We start from the raw sequence: 19,991 nt of genomic DNA, 5'->3' as shown, positions 1-19,991 counted from the left end.
TGTGACCCACATACACCGTAGTACCTACCCTCGATGGGACTGTTGTGATCATTCCCTGGAATCCAGGACAGCTGGACCTCTCGTTCCTGGATGATTCTCAGCTGTAAATCAAAGGGTGGGTCAGGGCGATCTGTAAAATCAAAAGCACCCACAGGTGAGAGATAGTCAGAGAAAAGAGAGAGCGAGAAAGAGAGACAGAGCCAGATAGAGAGACACAATAATTACATAAAAGCAGAGAGATAGAGAGGGATACAGAACGAGGGAGCAAGAGGAAAGCAGAGAGATAGAGAGGGATACAGAACCAGGGAGCAAGAGGAAAGCAGAGAGATAGAGAGGGATACAGAACCAGGGAGCAAGAGGAAAGCAGAGGAAGATAGAGAGGGATACAGAACCAGGGAGCAAGAGGAAAAGCAGAGAGATAGAGAGGGATACAGAACCAGGGAGCAAGAGGAAAGCAGAGAGATAGAAAGGGATATAGAACCAGGGAGCAAGAGGAAAGCAGAGAGATAGAGAGGGATACAGAACCAGGGAGCAAGAGGAAAGCAGAGAGATAGAGAGGGATACAGAACGAGGGAGCAAGAGGAAAAGCAGAGAGATAGAGAGGGATACAGAACGAGGGAGCAAGAGGAAAGCAGAGAGATAGAGAGGGATACAGAACGAGGGAGCAAGAGGAAAGCAGAGAGATAGAGAGGGATACAGAACCAGGGAGCAAGAGGAAAGCAGAGAGATAGAGAGGGATACAGAACGAGGGAGCAAGAGGAAAAGCAGAGAGATAGAGAGGGATACAGAACCAGGGAACAAGAGGAAAGCAGAGGAAGATAGAGAGGGATACAGAACCAGGGAGCAAGAGGAAAGCAGAGAGATAGAGAGGGATACAGAACGAGGGAGCAAGAGGAAAGCAGAGAGATAGAGAGGGATACAGAACCAGGGAGCAAGAGGAAAGCAGAGAGATAGAGAGGGATACAGAACCAGGGAGCAAGAGGAAAGCAGAGAGATAGAGAGGGATACAGAACGAGGGAGCAAGAGGAAAGCAGAGAGATAGAGAGGGATACAGAACCAGGGAGCAAGAGGAAAAGTAGAGGAAGATAGAGAGGGATACAGAACGAGGGAGCAAGAGGAAAAGCAGAGAGATAGAGAGGGATACAGAACGAGGGAGCAAGAGGAAAAGCAGAGAGATCGAGAGGGATACAGAACCAGGGAGCAAGAGGAAAGCAGAGAGATAGAGAGGGATACTGAACGAGGGAGCAAGAGGAAAGCAGAGAGATAGAGAGGGATACAGAACGAGGGAGCAAGAGGAAAGCAGAGAGATAGAGAGGTGAAGAAGGAAGATAACAACAACAACCTGCATTTAATGTAGTAAAATGTCCCAAGCCGCTTCACAGGAGCGATTACCAAACAAAATTTGGCACCGAGCCACATAAGGGGATATTAGGACAGGTGACCAAAAGCTCGGTCAAAGAGGGAGGTTTTAAGGAGCGTCTTAAAGGAGGAGAGAGAGGCGGAGAGGTGAGGTGAAGGCACGGCCGCCAATGGTGGAGCGATGGAAATCGGGGGATGGACAAGAGGCCAGAATTGGAGGAGCGCAGAGATCTGGGAGGGTTGTAGGGGCTGGAGGAGGTTACAGAGATAGGGAGGGGGGCGAGGGCCAGGGAGGGATTTGAACACAAGGATGGAGAATTTTAAAATGGAAGCGTTCTCGGACCAAGAGCCAGCGGGTGAGGGGTGAACGGGACTTGGTGCGAGTTAGGACACGGGCAGCAGAGTTTTGGATGAGCTGGAGTTTATGGAGGGTGGGAGATAGGAGGCCGGCATGGAGAGCATTAGAATAGTCAACTTTAGAGGTAACAAAGGCATGGATGTATCTGTGACACTGATATACCCCACACCCCTCACTGTAACACAGATACCCCACACCCCCCACTGTAACACAGATATACCCCACCCCCCCACTGTAACACACTGATATACCCCACACCCCTCACTGTAACACTGATATACCCCACACCTCTCACTGTAACACAGATATACCCCACCCCCCCACTGTAACACACTGATATACCCCACACCCCTCACTGTAACACACTGATATACCCCACACCTCTCACTGTAACACACTGATATACCCCACACCCCTCACTGTAACACAGATATACCCCACCCCCCAACTGTAACACACTGATATACCCCAGACCCCTCACTGTAACACACTGATATACCCCACACCCCTCACTGTAACACAGATATACCCCACCCCCCCACTGTAACACACTGATATACCCCACACCCCTCACTGTAACACTGATATACCCCACACCCCTCACTGTAACACTGATATACCCCACACCCCTCACTGTAACACTGATATACCCCACACCCCCCACTGTAACACACTGATATACCCCACACCCCTCACTGTAACACTGATATACTCCACACCCCTCACTGTAACACTGATATACCCCACACCCCTCACTGTAACACAGATATACCCCACCCCCCAACTGTAACACACTGATATACCCCAGACCCCTCACTGTAACACACTGATATACCCCACACCCCTCACTGTAACACAGATATACCCCACCCCCCCACTGTAACACACTGATATACCCCACACCCCTCACTGTAACACTGATATACCCCACACCCCTCACTGTAACACAGAGATACCCCACACCCCTCACTGTAACACACTGATATACCCCACACCCCTCACTGTAACACACTGATATACCCCACACCCCTCACTGTAACACAGATATACCCCACCCCCCCACTGTAACACACTGATATACCCCACACCCCTCACTGTAACACTGATATACCCCACACCCCTCACTGTAACACTGATATACCCCACACCTCTCACTGTAACACTCTGATATACCCCACACCCCTCACTGTAACACTCTGATATACCCCACACCCCTCACTGTAACACTGATATACCCCACACCTCTCACTGTAACACTCTGATATACCCCACACCCCTCACTGTAACACTCTGATATACCCCACACCTCTCACTGTAACACTCTGATATACCCCACACCCCTCACTGTAACACTGATATACCCCACACCTCTCACTGTAACACAGATATACCCCACCCCCCAACTGTAACACACTGATATACCCCAGACCCCTCACTGTAACACTGATATACCCCACACCCCTCACTGTAACACTGATATACCCCACACCCCCACTGTAACACTGATATACCCCACACCCCCACTGTAACACTGATATACCCCACACCACCCACTGTAACACTCTGATATACCCCACACCCCTCACTGTAACACTGATATACCCCACACCCCTCACTGTAACACTGATATACCCCACACCCCTCACTGTAACACTGATATACCCCACACCCCACACTGTAACACAGATATACCCCACACCCCCCACTGTAACACTGATATACCCCACACCACCCACTGTAACACTCTGATATACCCCACACCCCTCACTGTAACACTGATATACCCCACACCCCTCACTGTAACACTGATATACCCCACACCCCCACTGTAACACTGATATACCCCACACCACCCACTGTAACACTCTGATATACCCCACACCCCTCACTGTAACACTGATATACCCCACACCCCTCACTGTAACACTGATATACCCCACACCCCTCACTGTAACACTGATATATCCCACACCCCTCACTGTAACACAGAGATACCCCACACCCCCCACTGTAACACACTGATATATCCCACACCCCTCACTGTAACACTGATATACCCCACACCCCTCACTGTAACACTGATATACCCCACACCCCTCACTGTAACACTGATATACCCCACACCCCACACTGTAACACAGATATACCCCACACCCCCCACTGTAACACACTGATATACCCCACACCCCTCACTGTAACACTGATATACCCCACACCCCTCACTGTAACACAGATATACCCCACACCCCCCACTGTAACACACTGATATACCCCACACCCCTCACTGTAACACTGATATACCCCACACCCCTCACTGTAACACTGATATACCCCACACCCCTCACTGTAACACACTGATATACCCCACACCCCTCACTGCAACACTGATATACCCCAGACCCCTCACTGTAACACTGATATACCCCACACCCCTCACTGTAACACAGATATACCCCACACCCCCCACTGTAACACACTGATATACCCCACACCCCTCAATGCAACAGATATACCCCACACCCCTCACTGTAACACTGATATACCCCACACCCCTCACTGTAACACTGATATACCCCACACCCCTCACTAACCCTCTGATATACCCCACACCCCTCACTGTAACACTCTGATATACCCCACCCCCCCACTGTAACACACTGATATACCCCACACCCCTCACTGTAACACTGATATACCCCACACCCCTCACTGTAACACAGATATACCCCACACCCCCCACTGTAAAACTCTGATATACCCCACAACCCTCACTGTAACACTGATATACCCCACACCCCTCACTGTAACACTGATATACCCCACACCCCTCACTAACCCTCTGATATACCCCACTCCCCTCACTGTAACACTCTGATATACCCCACACCCCTCACTGTAACACTTCAATATACCCCACACCCCTCACTGTAACATACTGATATACCCCACACCCCTCACTGTAACACACTGATAAACCCCACACCCCTCACTGTAACACACTGATAAACCCCACACCCCTCACTGTAACACTCTGATATACCCCACACCCCTCACTGTAACACTGATATACCCCACACCCCTCACTGTAACACTGATATATCCCACACCCCTCAGTGCAACACTGATATATCCCACACCCCTCAGTGCAACACTCTGATATACCCCACACCCCTCACTGTAACACTCTGATATACCCCACACCCCTCACTGTAACACTGATATACCCCACACCCCTCACTGCAACACTGATATATCCCACACCCCTCAGTGCAACACTCTGATATACCCCACACCCCTCACTGTAACACTCTGATATACCCCACACCCCTCACTGTAACACTGATATACCCCACACCCCTCACTGTAACACTGATATATCCCACACCCCTCACTGTAACACTCTGATATACCCCACACCCCTCACTGTAACACTGATATACTCCACACCCCTCACTGTAACACTGATATACCCCACACCCCTCACTGTAACACTGATATACCCCACACCCCTCACTGCAACACTGATATACCCCACACCCCTCACTGTAACACTGATATACCCCACACCCCTCACTGTAACACACTGATATACTCCACACCCCTCACTGCAACACTGATATACCCCACACCCCTCACTGTAACACTCTGATATACCCCACACCCCTCACTGTAACACTCTGATATACCCCACACCCCTCACTGTAACACACTGATATACTCCACACCCCTCACTGCAACACTGATATACCCCACACCCCTCACTGTAACACTCTGATATACCCCACACCCCTCACTGTAACACTGATATACCCCACACCCCTCACTGTAACACACTGATATACCCCACACCCCTCACTGTAACACTGATATACCCCAGACCCCTCACTGTAACACTGATATACCCCACACCCCTCACTGTAACACAGATATACCCCACACCCACCACTGTAACACACTGATATACCCCACACCCCTCACTGCAACAGATATACCCCACACCCCTCACTGTAACACTGATATACCCCACACCCCTCACTGTAACACTGATATACCCCACACCATCACTAACCCTCTGATATACCCCACACCCCTCACTGTAACACTCTGATATACCCCACCCCCCCACTGTAACACACTGATATACCCCACACCCCTCACTGTAACACTGATATACCCCACACCCCTCACTGTAACACAGATATACCCCACACCCCCCACTGTAAAACTCTGATATACCCCACAACCCTCACTGTAACACTCTGATATACCCCACACCCCTCACTGTAACACTGATATACCCCACACCCCTCACTGTAACACTGATATACCCCACACCCCTCACTAACCCTCTGATATACCCCACTCCCCTCACTGTAACACTCTGATATACCCCACACCCCTCACTGTAACACTTCGATATACCCCACACCCCTCACTGTAACACTCTGATATACCCCACACCCCTCACTGTAACACTCTGATATATCCCACACCCCTCACTGTAACACTCTGATATACCCCACACCCCTCACTGTAACATACTGATATACCCCGCACCCCTCACTGTAACACTCTGATATACCCCGCACCCCTCACTAACCCTCTGATATACCCCACTCCCCTCACTGTAACACTCTGATATACCCCACACCCCTCACTGTAACACTTCGATATACCCCACACCCCTCACTGCAACACTGATATACCCCACACCCCTCAGTGCAACACTCTGATATACCCCACACCCCTCACTGTAACACTCTGATATACCCCACACCCCTCACTGTAACACACTGATATACTCCACACCCCTCACTGCAACACACTGATATACCCCACACCCCTCACTGTAACACTGATATACCCCACACCCCTCACTGTAACACTCTGATATACCCCACACCCCTCACTGTAACACTGATATACCCCACACCTCTCACTGTAACACACAGATATACTCCACACCCCTCACTGCAACACACTGATATACCCCACACCCCTCACTGCAGCACACTGATATACCCCACACCCCTCACTGTAACACTCTGATATACACCACACCCCTCACTGCAGCACACTGATATACCCCACACCCCTCACTGTAACACTCTGATATACCCCACACCCCTCACTGTAACACTCTGATATACCCCACACCCCTCACTGTAATACTCTGATATACCCTGATGTGGAGATGCCGGTGATGGACTGGGGTGGACAAATGTAAGGACTATAACCTGGTGTTGTAAGACTCCTTACATCTGATATACCCCACTCCCCTCACTGTAATACTCTGATATACCCCACACCCCTCACTGTAACACTGATATATCCCGCACCCCTCACTGTAACACACTGATATACCCCACACCCCTCACTGTAACACTCTGATATATCCCACACCCCTCACTGTAACACTCTGATATACCCCACACCCCTCACTGTAACATACTGATATACCCCGCACCCCTCACTGCAACACACTGATATACCCCACACCCCTCACTGTAACACTGATATACCCCACACCCCTCACTGTAACACTCTGATATATCCCACACCCCTCACTGTAACACTCTGATATACCCCACACCCCTCACTGTAACATACTGATATACCCCGCACCCCTCACTGCAACACACTGATATACCCCACACCCCTCACTGTAACACTGATATACCCCACACCCCTCACTGTAACACTCTGATATACCCCACACCCCTCACTGTAACACTGATATACCCCACACCTCTCACTGTAACACACAGATATACTCCACACCCCTCACTGCAACACACTGATATACCCCACACCCCTCACTGCAGCACACTGATATACCCCACACCCCTCACTGTAACACTCTGATATACACCACACCCCTCACTGCAGCACACTGATATACCCCACACCCCTCACTGTAACACTCTGATATACCCCACACCCCTCACTGTAACACTCTGATATACCCCACACCCCTCACTGTAATACTCTGATATACCCTGATGTGGAGATGCCGGTGATGGACTGGGGTGGACAAATGTAAGGACTATAACCTGGTGTTGTAAGACTCCTTACATCTGATATACCCCACTCCCCTCACTGTAATACTCTGATATACCCCACACCCCTCACTGTAACACTGATATATCCCGCACCCCTCACTGTAACACACTGATATACCCCACACCCCTCACTGTAACACTGATATGTCCCACACCCCTCACTGTAACACTGATATATCCCACACCCCTCACTGTAACACTCTGATATACCCCGCACCCCTCACTGTAACACTGATATATCCCGCACCCCTCACTGTAACACACTGATATACCCCACACCCCTCACTGCAACACTGATATACCCCACACCCCTCACTGTAACACTGCTATGCCCCTCACTGTAACACTGATATATCCCACACCCCTCACTGTAACATACTGATAAACCCCACACCCCTCACTGTAACACTGATACGCCCCCCCACTGTAACACTGATACGCCCCCCACTGTAACACTGATACGCCCCTCACTGTAACACTGATACGCCCCTCACTGTAACACTGATACGCCCCCCACTGTAACACCGATACGCCCCCTCACTGTAACACCGATACGCCCCCCACTGTAACACCGATACGCCCCCCCATTGTAACACTGATACGCCCCTCACTGTAACACCGATACGCCCCTCACTGTAACACTGATACGCCCCTCTCTGTGACACCAATACGCCCCTCACTGTAACACCGATAAGCCCCCTCACTGTAACACCGATATGCCCCCTCACTGTAACACCGATACGCCCCTCACTGTAACACTGATACGCCCCTCACTGTAACACTGATACGCCCCTCACTGTAACACTGATACGCCCCTCACTGTAACACCGATACGCCCCCTCACTGTAACACTGATACGCCCCTCACTGTAACACTGATACACCCCTCACTGTAACACCGATACGCCCCTCACTGTAACACTGATACACCCCTCACTGTAACATCGATACGCCCCTCACTGTAACACCGATACGCCCCCTCACTGTAACACCGATACGCCCCCTCACTGTAACACTGATACGCCCCTCACTGTAACACTGATACACCCCTCACTGTAACACTGATACACCCCTCACTGTAACACCGATACGCCGCTCACTGTAACACTGATACGCCCCCCCATTGTAACACTGATACGCACCCCCATTGTAACACTGATATGCCCCCTCACTGTAACACCGATACGCCCCCTCACTGTAACACCGATACGCCCCTCACTGTAACACCGATACGCCCCTCACTGTAACACCGATACGCCCCTCACTGTAACACCGATACGCCCCTCACTGTAACACCGATACGCCCCCCACTGTAACACCGATACGCCCCCCACTGTAACACCGATACGCCCCTCACTGTAACACCGATACGCCCCCCACTGTAACACTGATACGCCCCCCCATTGTAACACTTATACGCCCCTCACTGTAACACCCACAGACCCTCACGAACACACTCTGTTTGCTCGAGGTCCCTTGCTAACAGAGAAACTGTATAAAACACCTTGTCCATCACACGTCCCTCTCCAACACCGTGACATAACACAACACGTGTCAACTGCAGCTTCTGTCGCTGCAGAAAAACCCACACAGAACATTCACTGTGTGTTTTTCAATAGATTTCAGATGCAGCCTTGTAAACGGTAGTGCAGGCTGCATTACAATGAGGTTATTTTGTAAGGCCCATTGTCCCGCAGGAGACATACACGATACAGAAGAGAGATACAAGAAGGCTCACAGCGTTGCCTGACATGATGTGAATCCAGTCACTCTCCGGGCCCTGAACCATTTTTTGTGTCTGGTAGTCACACAGGGGGACAGTGATGGCACATGAACAGCGGGAGACCAGTGTGTACACTGTAATATAACAGGAAACCCACAAAGGATCAAAACAGCGAGAGCTTGGCTCTGTGGCTGGTACTCCTGTCTCTCTGAGTTAACAAGGCTGTGGGTTCGAGCCCCACTCCAGGCTGATAACAGCGCTGCACTGTCAGAGGGTCAGTACTGAGGGAGCGCTGCACTGTCGGAGGGTCAGTACTGAGGGAGCGCTGCACTGTCGGAGGGGCAGTACTGAGGGAGCGCTGCACTGTCGGAGGGTCAGTACTGAGGGAGCGCTGCACTGTCGGAGGGGCAGTACTGAGGGAGCGCTGCACTGTCGGAGGGGCAGTACTGAGGGAGCGCTGCACTGTCGGAGGGGCAGTACTGAGGGAACGCTGCACTGTCGGAGGGGCAGTACTGAGGGAGCGCTGCACTGTCGGAGGGGCAGTACTGAGGGAGTGCTGCTCTGGCGGAGGGTCAGTACTGAGGGAGTGCCGCACTGTCGGAGGGGCAGTACTGAGGGAGCGCTGCACTGTCGGAGGCTCAGTACTGAGGGAGTGCCGCACTGTCGGAGGGGCAGTACTGAGGGAGCGCTGCACTGTCGGAGGCTCAGTACTGAGGGAGCGCTGCACCGTCGGAGGCTCAGTACTGAGGGAGCGCTGCACTGTCGGAGGCTCAGTACTGAGGGAGCGCTGCACCGTCGGAGGGTCAGTACTGAGGGAGCACCGCACTGTCGCAGGTGCATTCCTTCAGATGAGACGTTAAACCGAGGCCCTGTCTGCCCTCTCAGGTGGATGTAAAAGATCCCACAGCCGCTACTGGAAGAAGAGCAGGGGGAGTTCTCCCCGGTGTCCTGGGGCCAATATTTATCCCTCAACCAATACCACAAAAAACAGATTATCTGGTCATTATCACATTGCTGTTTGTGGGATCTTGCTGTGCACAAATTGACTGTCGTATTTCCTGCATTACAACAGTGGCCACACTTCAAAAAAGTACTTCATTGGCTGTAAAGTGCTTTGGGGTGTCCTGAGGTGGTGAAAGGTGCTTTAGAAACGCAAGTCTTTTTTCAAACCCTGTCAGTCCTGCTCCCCACAGTGAGTAACCAAACCACAGGCCCCAGGTTTAAGGTTACCTGGGTCTCACCTCTGGTCTTTTACTGGGTGGAAATAAACCGCCCTAGCTGCCTGGTGAGATGGGGAGAGACCAGTGCCAACAAACTGATGCTGTGGATTGGGGGGACCTCAAGTGGCTGAGGACTGAACTGCAAAGTATTCCACCCTGGCTCAGGGCAGCAGGCAGAAATTCAGGGTTTTTACTGACAAACCCGGTGAAGGGCTGAGGCCCTTGGTCAGGGGCAGCGCCAAGAATACAAAACGTAGAGGGAGGTGACACCAAGCTTGGGCTTTAATAGATTGTAACGGGAGGGGATTACTGAGGTATCCTCGTGTTCAAATCCCTCCATGGCCCTCGCCCCCCCCTCCCTCTCTCTGTAACCTCCTCCAGCCCCTACAACCCCTGAGATCTCTGCGCTCCTCCAATTCTGGCCTCTTGTCCATCCCCGATTTCCATCACTCCACCACCGGTGGCCGTGCCTGGGCCCTAAGCTCTGGAATTCCCTCCCTAAACCTCTCTGCCTCTCTCTCTCCTCCTTTAAGACGCTCCTTAAAAGCTCCCTCACCTGTCCTAATATCTCCTTATGTAGCGTGTTTGATAATCGTTCCTGTGAAGCGCCTTGGGATGTTTTACTCTGTTAAAGGAGCTGTATTGGTGAACGGCGGAGGGCCTCACAGGTGAGCTCGATCTGTTCTTGTGCCAGACGCCGCTCTCACACACACGGTCCACGACCAGATCATTCATCCTCCCCCACCTCCCTCCCTCCCACCCCCGCAGCCGTGTAATCTCCTGGGAAAAAACCCACAGCCAATAAATACTCTGGAAAATTCCTCAGGCGATCGAAACCAGTCCAGGAGATCACACGGACCGAGCGTTCTCTATAAAGACACTTCCCTTCTATACAATGGGATCTCTGCCCCAGTCAGGAACTGGTCCAGCTCCCTCTCGATGGCAGAGAGTCAGCACCCACCACACCAGCCGGCAACACATTCCAGAGGCTCACTGCTCTCTGGGGAAAGGGGAACCGCCAACACCAACATCCAGTCTATTCCCACTCCTGCATAGTTTAAACTGGTGACCCCGGTCCTCCCCAGTCTGTTAAACTGGAATAATCTCTCAACAGGGACGCTCTCCAGTCCTTTAATTATATTATGGAGCTCTATCTGATAGCCTCTAAGTCTGCGCTGCTCCCTAGTAAACAGGCCCAGCTCCTTGAGCCTATCGATGTGAGTGGCTGAGATTGTTTAAGCTGGGAATGATTCTGGTCTGCGGTGATGACATACCGACCACAATGAGCTGTGCACTCGCTGTCACAGAGTCCAGGGACGTTTCCACCACGCACGTGTAGACCCCCTCATCTTTGTCACTGACGCTTTTGATTTTGAGATGGCCTTTCCGAATATGATACCTGTTAAAGATCGGAACGGTTAGACACCGGACTGTAAACCCCAACAAGCCCACGTCCGCCCTTTCCTCTCACAAATACCACAACTGAGAGGTTATAAACTATCAGGAAAGGCTGAACAGGCTGGGGCTACTGAGGGGTGACCAGATAGAGGTCTTTAAAATTACAAAGAGGTTCGACAGGGTAGACGTAGAGAAGATGTTTCCACTTGTGGGGGGAGACCAGAACCAGGGGCCATAAATATAAGATAGTCAGTAATAAATCCAATAGGGAATTCAGGAGAAACTTCTTTACCCAGAGAGTGGTGAGAATGTGGAGCTCACTCCCACAGGGAGTGGTTGAGGGGAATAACAGAGATGGATTTAAGGGGAATCTGGATAAATACATGAGAGAGAAAGGAATAGAAGGATAGGCTGATAGGGTGAGATGGAGTAGGGAGGGAGGAGAGTCAGGTAGAGCCTAAACACTGGGATAGACCAGTTGGGCCGAATGGCCTGTTTCTGTGCTGTAAATTCTAGGTAATCTCATGCCCGTCCTTTTCTCTCACAAATTAAAAGCACTGCACGTATTTCTGAGACATCTCTCTTCCAAACTGTAAAAAGGCTGTGTGGAGATGACCCGACCTACAGTACACTGTGCCCCCATCCCCACTGCCCACCCGCCCAGCAGCCCTGATACAGTGATGTTTGATGGTGCAGTGACACCTCGGCAAGCTTCCCCAGCTGTTAGTCACCCTCGTGTGTCCAGGACTCCCTCATCGCTCTGACAGAATCTGAACACCCCCGCCCCTGCACTGTAGGAGGGCATTCCATGGCCCGTTGCACAGATGGGCTGGGAGAGCCCGCAGGACCACCACCCCCACCACTTACTTGCTCTCGTCATCGTCTGCCTCGTCGATGGGTACTCCGTCCTTCCTCCACTGCAGCACAGGGGGCCGTAAAGAGGAGTCAAACTCCGTCACACAACCAAAGCTCACCGGGTGCAGTCTCTGAATGTGCTGGTCTCTCGGGGCCTCAACAATCTGGGTTGCATCTGTTAATACACCATTATAAAGGTTAATACACCGTTATCTGGGTTAATACACCGTTATAGGGGTTAATACACCGTTATCTGGGTTAATACACCGTTATAGAGGTTAATACACCGTTATAGAGGTTAATACACCGTTATCTGGGTTAATACACCGTTATATGGGTTAATACACCATTATACAGGTTAATACACCGTTATCTGGGTTAATACACCGTTATAGAGGTTAATACACCGTTATCTGGGTTAATACACCGTTATAGAGGTTAATACACCGTTATATGGGTTAATACACCGTTATAGCGGTTAATACACCGTTATATGGGTTAATACACCGTTATAGAGGTTAATACACCGTTATATGGGTTAATACACCGTTATAGAGGTTAATACACCGTTATAGAGGTTAATACATTGTTAGATGGGTTAATACACCGTTATATGGGTTAATACACCGTTATATGGGTTAATACACCGTTATAGAGGTTAATACACTGTTAGATGGGTTAATACACTGTTAGATGGGTTAATACACCGTTATATGGGTTAATACACCGTTATATGGGTTAATACACCGTTATAGAGGTTAATACACCATTATATGGGTTAATACACCGTTATAGATGTTAATACACCGTTATCTGGGTTAATACACCGTTATATGGGTTAATACACTGTTATAGAGGTTAATACACCGTTATATGGGTTAATACACCGTTATATGGGTTAATACACCGTTATCTGGGTTAATACACCGTTATAGAGGTTAATACACTGTTATAGGGGTTAATACACCATTATATGGGTTAATACACCGTTATCTGGGTTAATACACCGTTATAGGGGTTAATACACCGTTATAGAGGTTAATACACTGTTATAGAGGTTAATACACCGTTATCTGGGTTAATACACCGTTACATGGGTTAATACACCGTTACATGGGTTAATACACCGTTATCTGGGTTAATACACCGTTATAGAGGTTAATACACCGTTATAGAGGTTAATACACCGTTATCTGGGTTAATACACCGTTATAGAGGTTAATACACCGTTATCTGGGTTAATACACCGTTATAGAGGTTAATACACCGTTATCTGGGTTAATACACCGTTATATGGGTTAATACACCGTTATCTGGGTTAATACACCGTTATCTGGGTTAATACACCGTTATAGAGGTGAATACACTGTTATCTGGGTTAATACACTGTTATAGAGGTTAATACACCGTTATCTGGGTTAATACACCGTTATCTGGGTTAATACACCGTTATAGAGGTTAATACACCGTTATCTGGGTTAATACACCGTTATAGAGGTTAATACACCGTTATCTGGGTTAATACACCGTTATCTGGGTTAATACACCGTTATATGGGTTAATACACCGTTATAGAGGTTAAGACACCGTTATAGAGGTTAATACACCGTTATCTGGGTTAATACACCGTTATCTGGGTTAATACACCGTTATATGGGTTAATACACCGTTATAGAGGTTAAGACACCGTTATAGAGGTTAATACACCGTTATCTGGGTTAATACACCGTTATAGAGGTTAATACACCGTTATCTGGGTTAATACACCGTTATAGAGGTTAATACACCGTTATCTGGGTTAATACACCGTTATATGGGTTAATACACCGTTATCTGGGTTAATACACCGTTATAGAGGTTAATACACCGTTATCTGGGTTAATACACCGTTATCTGGGTTAATACACCGTTATAGAGGTTAATACACTGTTATAGAGGTTAATACACTGTTATCTGGGTTAATACACTGTTATCTGGGTTAATACACCGTTATATGGGTTAATACACCGTTATAGAGGTTAATACACTGTTATCTGGGTTAATACACCGTTATATGGGTTAATACACCGTTATATGGGTTAATACACCGTTATAGAGGTTAATACACTGTTATCTGGGTTAATACACCGTTATAGAGGTTAATACACCGTTATAGAGGTTAATACACTGTTATATGGGTTAATACACCGTTATAGAGGTTAATACACCGTTATATGGGTTAATACACCGTTATAGAGGTTAATACACCGTTATATGGGTTAATACACCGTTATATGGGTTAATACACCGTTATATGGGTTAATACACCGTTATCTGGGTTAATACACCGTTATAGAGGTTAATACACCGTTATATGGGTTAATACACCGTTATATGGGTTAATACACTGTTATAGAGGTTAATACACGGTTATGGAGGTTAATACACTGTTATCTGGGTTAATACACCGTTATAGGGGTTAATGCACCATTATAGAGGTTAATACACAGTTATACAGGTTAATACATGGTTATATAGATTAATACCTGCATGCAGCAAGACCTGGACAACATCCAGGCTTGGGCTCATAAGTGGCAAGTAACATTCGCACCAGACAAGTGCCAGGCAATGACCATCTCCAACAAGAGAGAGTCTAACCACCTCCCCTTGACATTCAACGGCATTACCATCGCCGAATCCCCCACCATCAACATCCTGAGGGTCACCATTGACCAGAAACTTAACTGGACCAGCCATATAAATACTATGGCTACAAGAGCAGGTCAGAGGCTGGGTATTCTGCGGCGAGTGACTCACCTCCTGACTCCCCAAAGCCTTTCCACCATCTACAAGGCACAAGTCAGGAGTGTGATGGAAGACTCTCCACTTGCCTGGATGAGTGCAGCTCCAACAACACTCAAGAAGCTCGACACCATCCAAGATGAAGCAGCCCGCTTGATTGGCACCCCATCCACCACCCTAAACATTCACTCCCTTCACCACCGGCGCACAGTGGCTGCAGTGTGTACCATCCACAGGATGCACTGCAGCAACTCGCCAAGGCTTCTTCGACAGCACCTCCCAAACCCACGACTTCTACCACCTAGAAGGACAAGAGCAGCAGGCACATGGGAACAACACCACCTGCACGTTCCCCTCCAAGTCACACACCATCCCGACTTGGAAATATAATGTCGTTCCGTCATTGTCACTGGGTCAAAATCCTGGAACTCCCTTCCTAACAGCACTGTGGGAGAACCTTCACCACACGGACTGCAGCGGTTCAAGGAGGCGGCTCACCACCACCTTCTCAAGGGGCAACGAGGGGTGGGTAATAAATGCTGGACTCGCCAGCGATGTCCACGTCCCATGAACAAATTTTTAAAAATACACCATTATAGAGGTTAATACACCATGATAGAGGTTAATATACAGTTATATGGGTTAATAGACGGTTATATCGGTTACTATACAGTTATATAGGTTAACATACGGTTATATAGGTTAACAGTTATATGGGTCAATAGACCTTTATATCGGTTAATACATATTTATTTGGATTAATATATTTGTATGTAGGTTAATATACAGTTATATGGGTTAATATACCTTGACTTGAGTGAATGTACATTTATATCAGAAAATGTACTTTTATGTACGTTGTTTGCATTTATATAGGTGAATATACATTTATATAAGTCAATAGACATTTATATAGGTCAATATACCTTAATATGGGGAAATATACCTTTGTACAGGTCACGATAGGTTCACCTCCACATAGGTTAATATACATTTACGGTTATCTGGGTTAATACAACTTTACACAGGTTAACATATATTTATATAGGTTAACATACATTTATCTAGGTTAAGACGTTAATATAAATATATGTCGGTTAATATACATTTAAATAGAGAGACATTCCCCACCTGTACAGGTACCAGTCTGGGAGAGATGCATTCCCCACCTGTACAGGTACCAGTCTGGGAGAGATACATTCCCCACTTGTGCGGGTACCAGTCTGGGAGAGATACATTCCCCACCTGTACAGGTACCAGTCTGGGAGAGATACATTCCACACCTGTACAGGTACCAGTCTGGGAGAGATACATTCCACACCTGTACAGGTACCAGTCTGGGAGAGATACATTCCACACCTGTACAGGTACCAGTCTGGGAGAGATACATTCCCCACTTGTGCGGGTACCAGTCTGGGAGAGATACATTCCACACCTGTACAGGTACCAGTCTGGGAGAGAAACATTCCACACCTGTACAGGTACCAGTCTGGGAGAGAGACATTCCCCACCTGTACAGGTACCAGTCTGGGAGAGAGACATTCCCCACCTGTACAGGTACCAGTCCGGGAGAGATACATTCCCCACCTGTACAGGTACCAGTCTGGGAGAGATACGTTCCCCACCTGTACTGGTACCAGTCTGGGAGAGATACATTCCCCACCTGTACAGGTACCAGTCTGGGAGAGATACATTCCCCACCTGTACAGGTACCAGTCTGGGAGAGATACATTCCACACCTGTACAGGTACCAGTCTGGGAGAGAAACATTCCACACCTGTACAGGTACCAGTCTGGGAGAGAGACATTCCCCACCTGTACAGGTACCAGTCTGGGAGAGAGACATTCCCCACCTGTACAGGTACCAGTCCGGGAGAGATACGTTCCCCACCTGTACTGGTACCAGTCTGGGAGAGATACATTCCCCACCTGTACAGGTACCAGTCTGGGAGAGATACATTCCCCACCTGTACAGGTACCAGTCTGGGAGAGATACATTCCCCACCTGTACAGGTACCAGTCTGGGAGAGATACATTCCACACCTGTACAGGTACCAGTCTGGGAGAGATACATTCCACACCTGTACGGGTACCAGTCTGGGAGAGATACATTCCCCACCCGTACGGGTACCAATCTGGGAGAGAAACATTCCCCACCTGTACTGGTACCAGTCTGGGAGAGACATTCCCCACCTGTACAGGTACCAGTCTGGGAGAGATACATTTTCCACCTGTACAGGTATCAGTCTGGGAGAGATACATTCCCCACCTGTACAGGTACCAGTATGGGAGAGATACATTTTCCACCTGTACAGGTATCAGTCTGGGAGAGATACATTCCCCACCTGTACAGGTACCAGTCTGGGAGAGATACGTTCCCCACCTATACAGGTACCAGTCTGGGAGAGATACATTCCCCACCTGTACAGGTACCAGTCTGGGAGAGAAACATTCCCCACCTGTACAGGTACCAGTCTGGGAGAGATACATTCCCCACCTGTACAGGTACCAGTCTGGGAGAGATACATTCCCCACCTGTACAGATATCAGTCTGGGAGAGAGACATTCCTCACCTGTACTGGTACCAGTCTGGGAGAGAGACATTCCACACCTGTGCAGGTACCAGTCTGGGAGAGAGACATTCCTCACCTGTACAGGTACCAGTCTGGGAGAGATACATTCCCCACCTGTACGGGTACCAATTTGGGAGAGAAACATTCCCCACCTGTACAGGTACCAGTCTGGGAGAGACATTCTCCACCTGTACAGGTACCAGTCTGGGAGAGATACATTCCTCACCTGTCCAGGTACCAGTCTGGGAGAGAGACATTCCCCACCTGTACAGGTACCAGTCTGGGAGAGATACATTCTTCACCTGTACAGGTACCAGTCCGGGAGAGTGACATTCCCCACCTGTACAGGTACCAGTCCGGGAGAGTGACATTCCCCACCTGTAGAGGTACCAGTCTGGGAGAGATACATTCCCCACTTGTACAGGTACCAGTCTGGGAGAGATACATTCCTCACCTGTACAGGTACCAGTCTGGGAGAGATACATTCCACACCTGTACAGGTACCAGTCTGGGAGAGATACATTCCCCACCCGTACGCGTACCAATCTGGGAGAGAAACATTCCCCACCTGTACTGGTACCAGTCTGGGAGAGACATTCCACACCTGTACTGGTACCAGTCTGGGAGAGAGAGATTCCACACCTGTACAGGTACCAGTATGGGAGAGATACATTTTCCACCTGTACAGGTATCAGTCTGGGAGAGATACATTCCCCACCTGTACAGGTACCAGTCTGGGAGAGATACATTCCCCACCTGTACAGGTACCAGTCTGGGAGAGATACGTTCCCCACCTATACAGGTACCAGTCTGGGAGAGATACATTCCCCACCTGTACAGGTACCAGTCTGGGAGAGAAACATTCCACACCTGTACAGGTACCAGTCTGGGAGAGATACATTCCCCGCTTATACATGTGCCAGTCTGGGAGAGATACATTCCCCACCTGTACAGGTACCAGTCCGGGAGAGAGACATTCCTCACCTGTACTGGTACCAGTCTGGGAGAGAGACATTCCACACCTGTGCAGGTACCAGTCTGGGAGAGAGACATTCCTCACCTGTCCAGGTACCAGTCTGGGAGAGAGACATTCCCCACCTGTACAGGTACCAGTCTGGGAGAGATACATTCCTCACCTGTACAGGTACCAGTCTGGGAGAGTGACATTCCTCACCTGTACAGGTACCAGTCTGGGAGAGATACATTCCTCACCTGTCCAGGTACCAGTCTGGGAGAGAGACATTCCCCACCTGTACAGGTACCAGTCTGGGAGAGAGACATTCCCCACCTGTACAGGTACCAGTCTGGGAGAGAGACATTCCCCACCTGTACAGGTACCAGTCTGGGAGAGATACATTCCTCACCTGTACAGGTACCAGTCCGGGAGAGTGACATTCCTCACCTGTACAGGTACCAGTCTGGGAGAGATACATTCCTCACCTGTCCAGGTACCAGTCTGGGAGAGAGACATTCCCCACCTGTACAGGTACCAGTCTGGGAGAGATACATTCTTCACCTGTACAGGTACCAGTCCGAGAGAGAGACATTCCTCACCTGTACAAGGACTGGGGTAGGGTTGTGAGGAGGATTGTAGTGTCTTTCTGGAAGGGATGACTACACTTTCGTACCGGTGCGGTTATCGCTGCACTGAATAATAGACCTC

At 49.2% G+C, this 19,991-nt stretch overlaps 1 protein-coding gene across 3 annotated transcripts in view; it reads right to left on the bottom strand.

The window, feature by feature from the left end:
- l1cama (L1 cell adhesion molecule, paralog a) overlaps positions 1 to 19,991 on the bottom strand; it is a 226,415-nt gene that overhangs the window by 55,414 nt on the left and 151,010 nt on the right. For all 3 annotated transcript variants that reach the window (XM_067976133.1, XM_067976135.1, XM_067976134.1), the window contains exons 13-15: positions 12,987 to 13,149; positions 11,996 to 12,120; positions 29 to 130 (exon numbers count right to left, since the gene is read on the bottom strand). In XM_067976133.1, coding sequence (XP_067832234.1) covers positions 29 to 130; positions 11,996 to 12,120; positions 12,987 to 13,149 — 390 coding nt within the window. The remainder of the gene's footprint in view (positions 1 to 28; positions 131 to 11,995; positions 12,121 to 12,986; positions 13,150 to 19,991) is intronic.

Source organism: Heptranchias perlo, chromosome 45 (assembly GCF_035084215.1).
Source record: "Heptranchias perlo isolate sHepPer1 chromosome 45, sHepPer1.hap1, whole genome shotgun sequence".
Lineage (NCBI taxonomy): Eukaryota > Metazoa > Chordata > Chondrichthyes > Hexanchiformes > Hexanchidae > Heptranchias > Heptranchias perlo.
The sequence above is the reverse complement of the archived record's forward strand: the minus strand, read 5'-3'. Positions and strand labels throughout refer to the sequence as shown.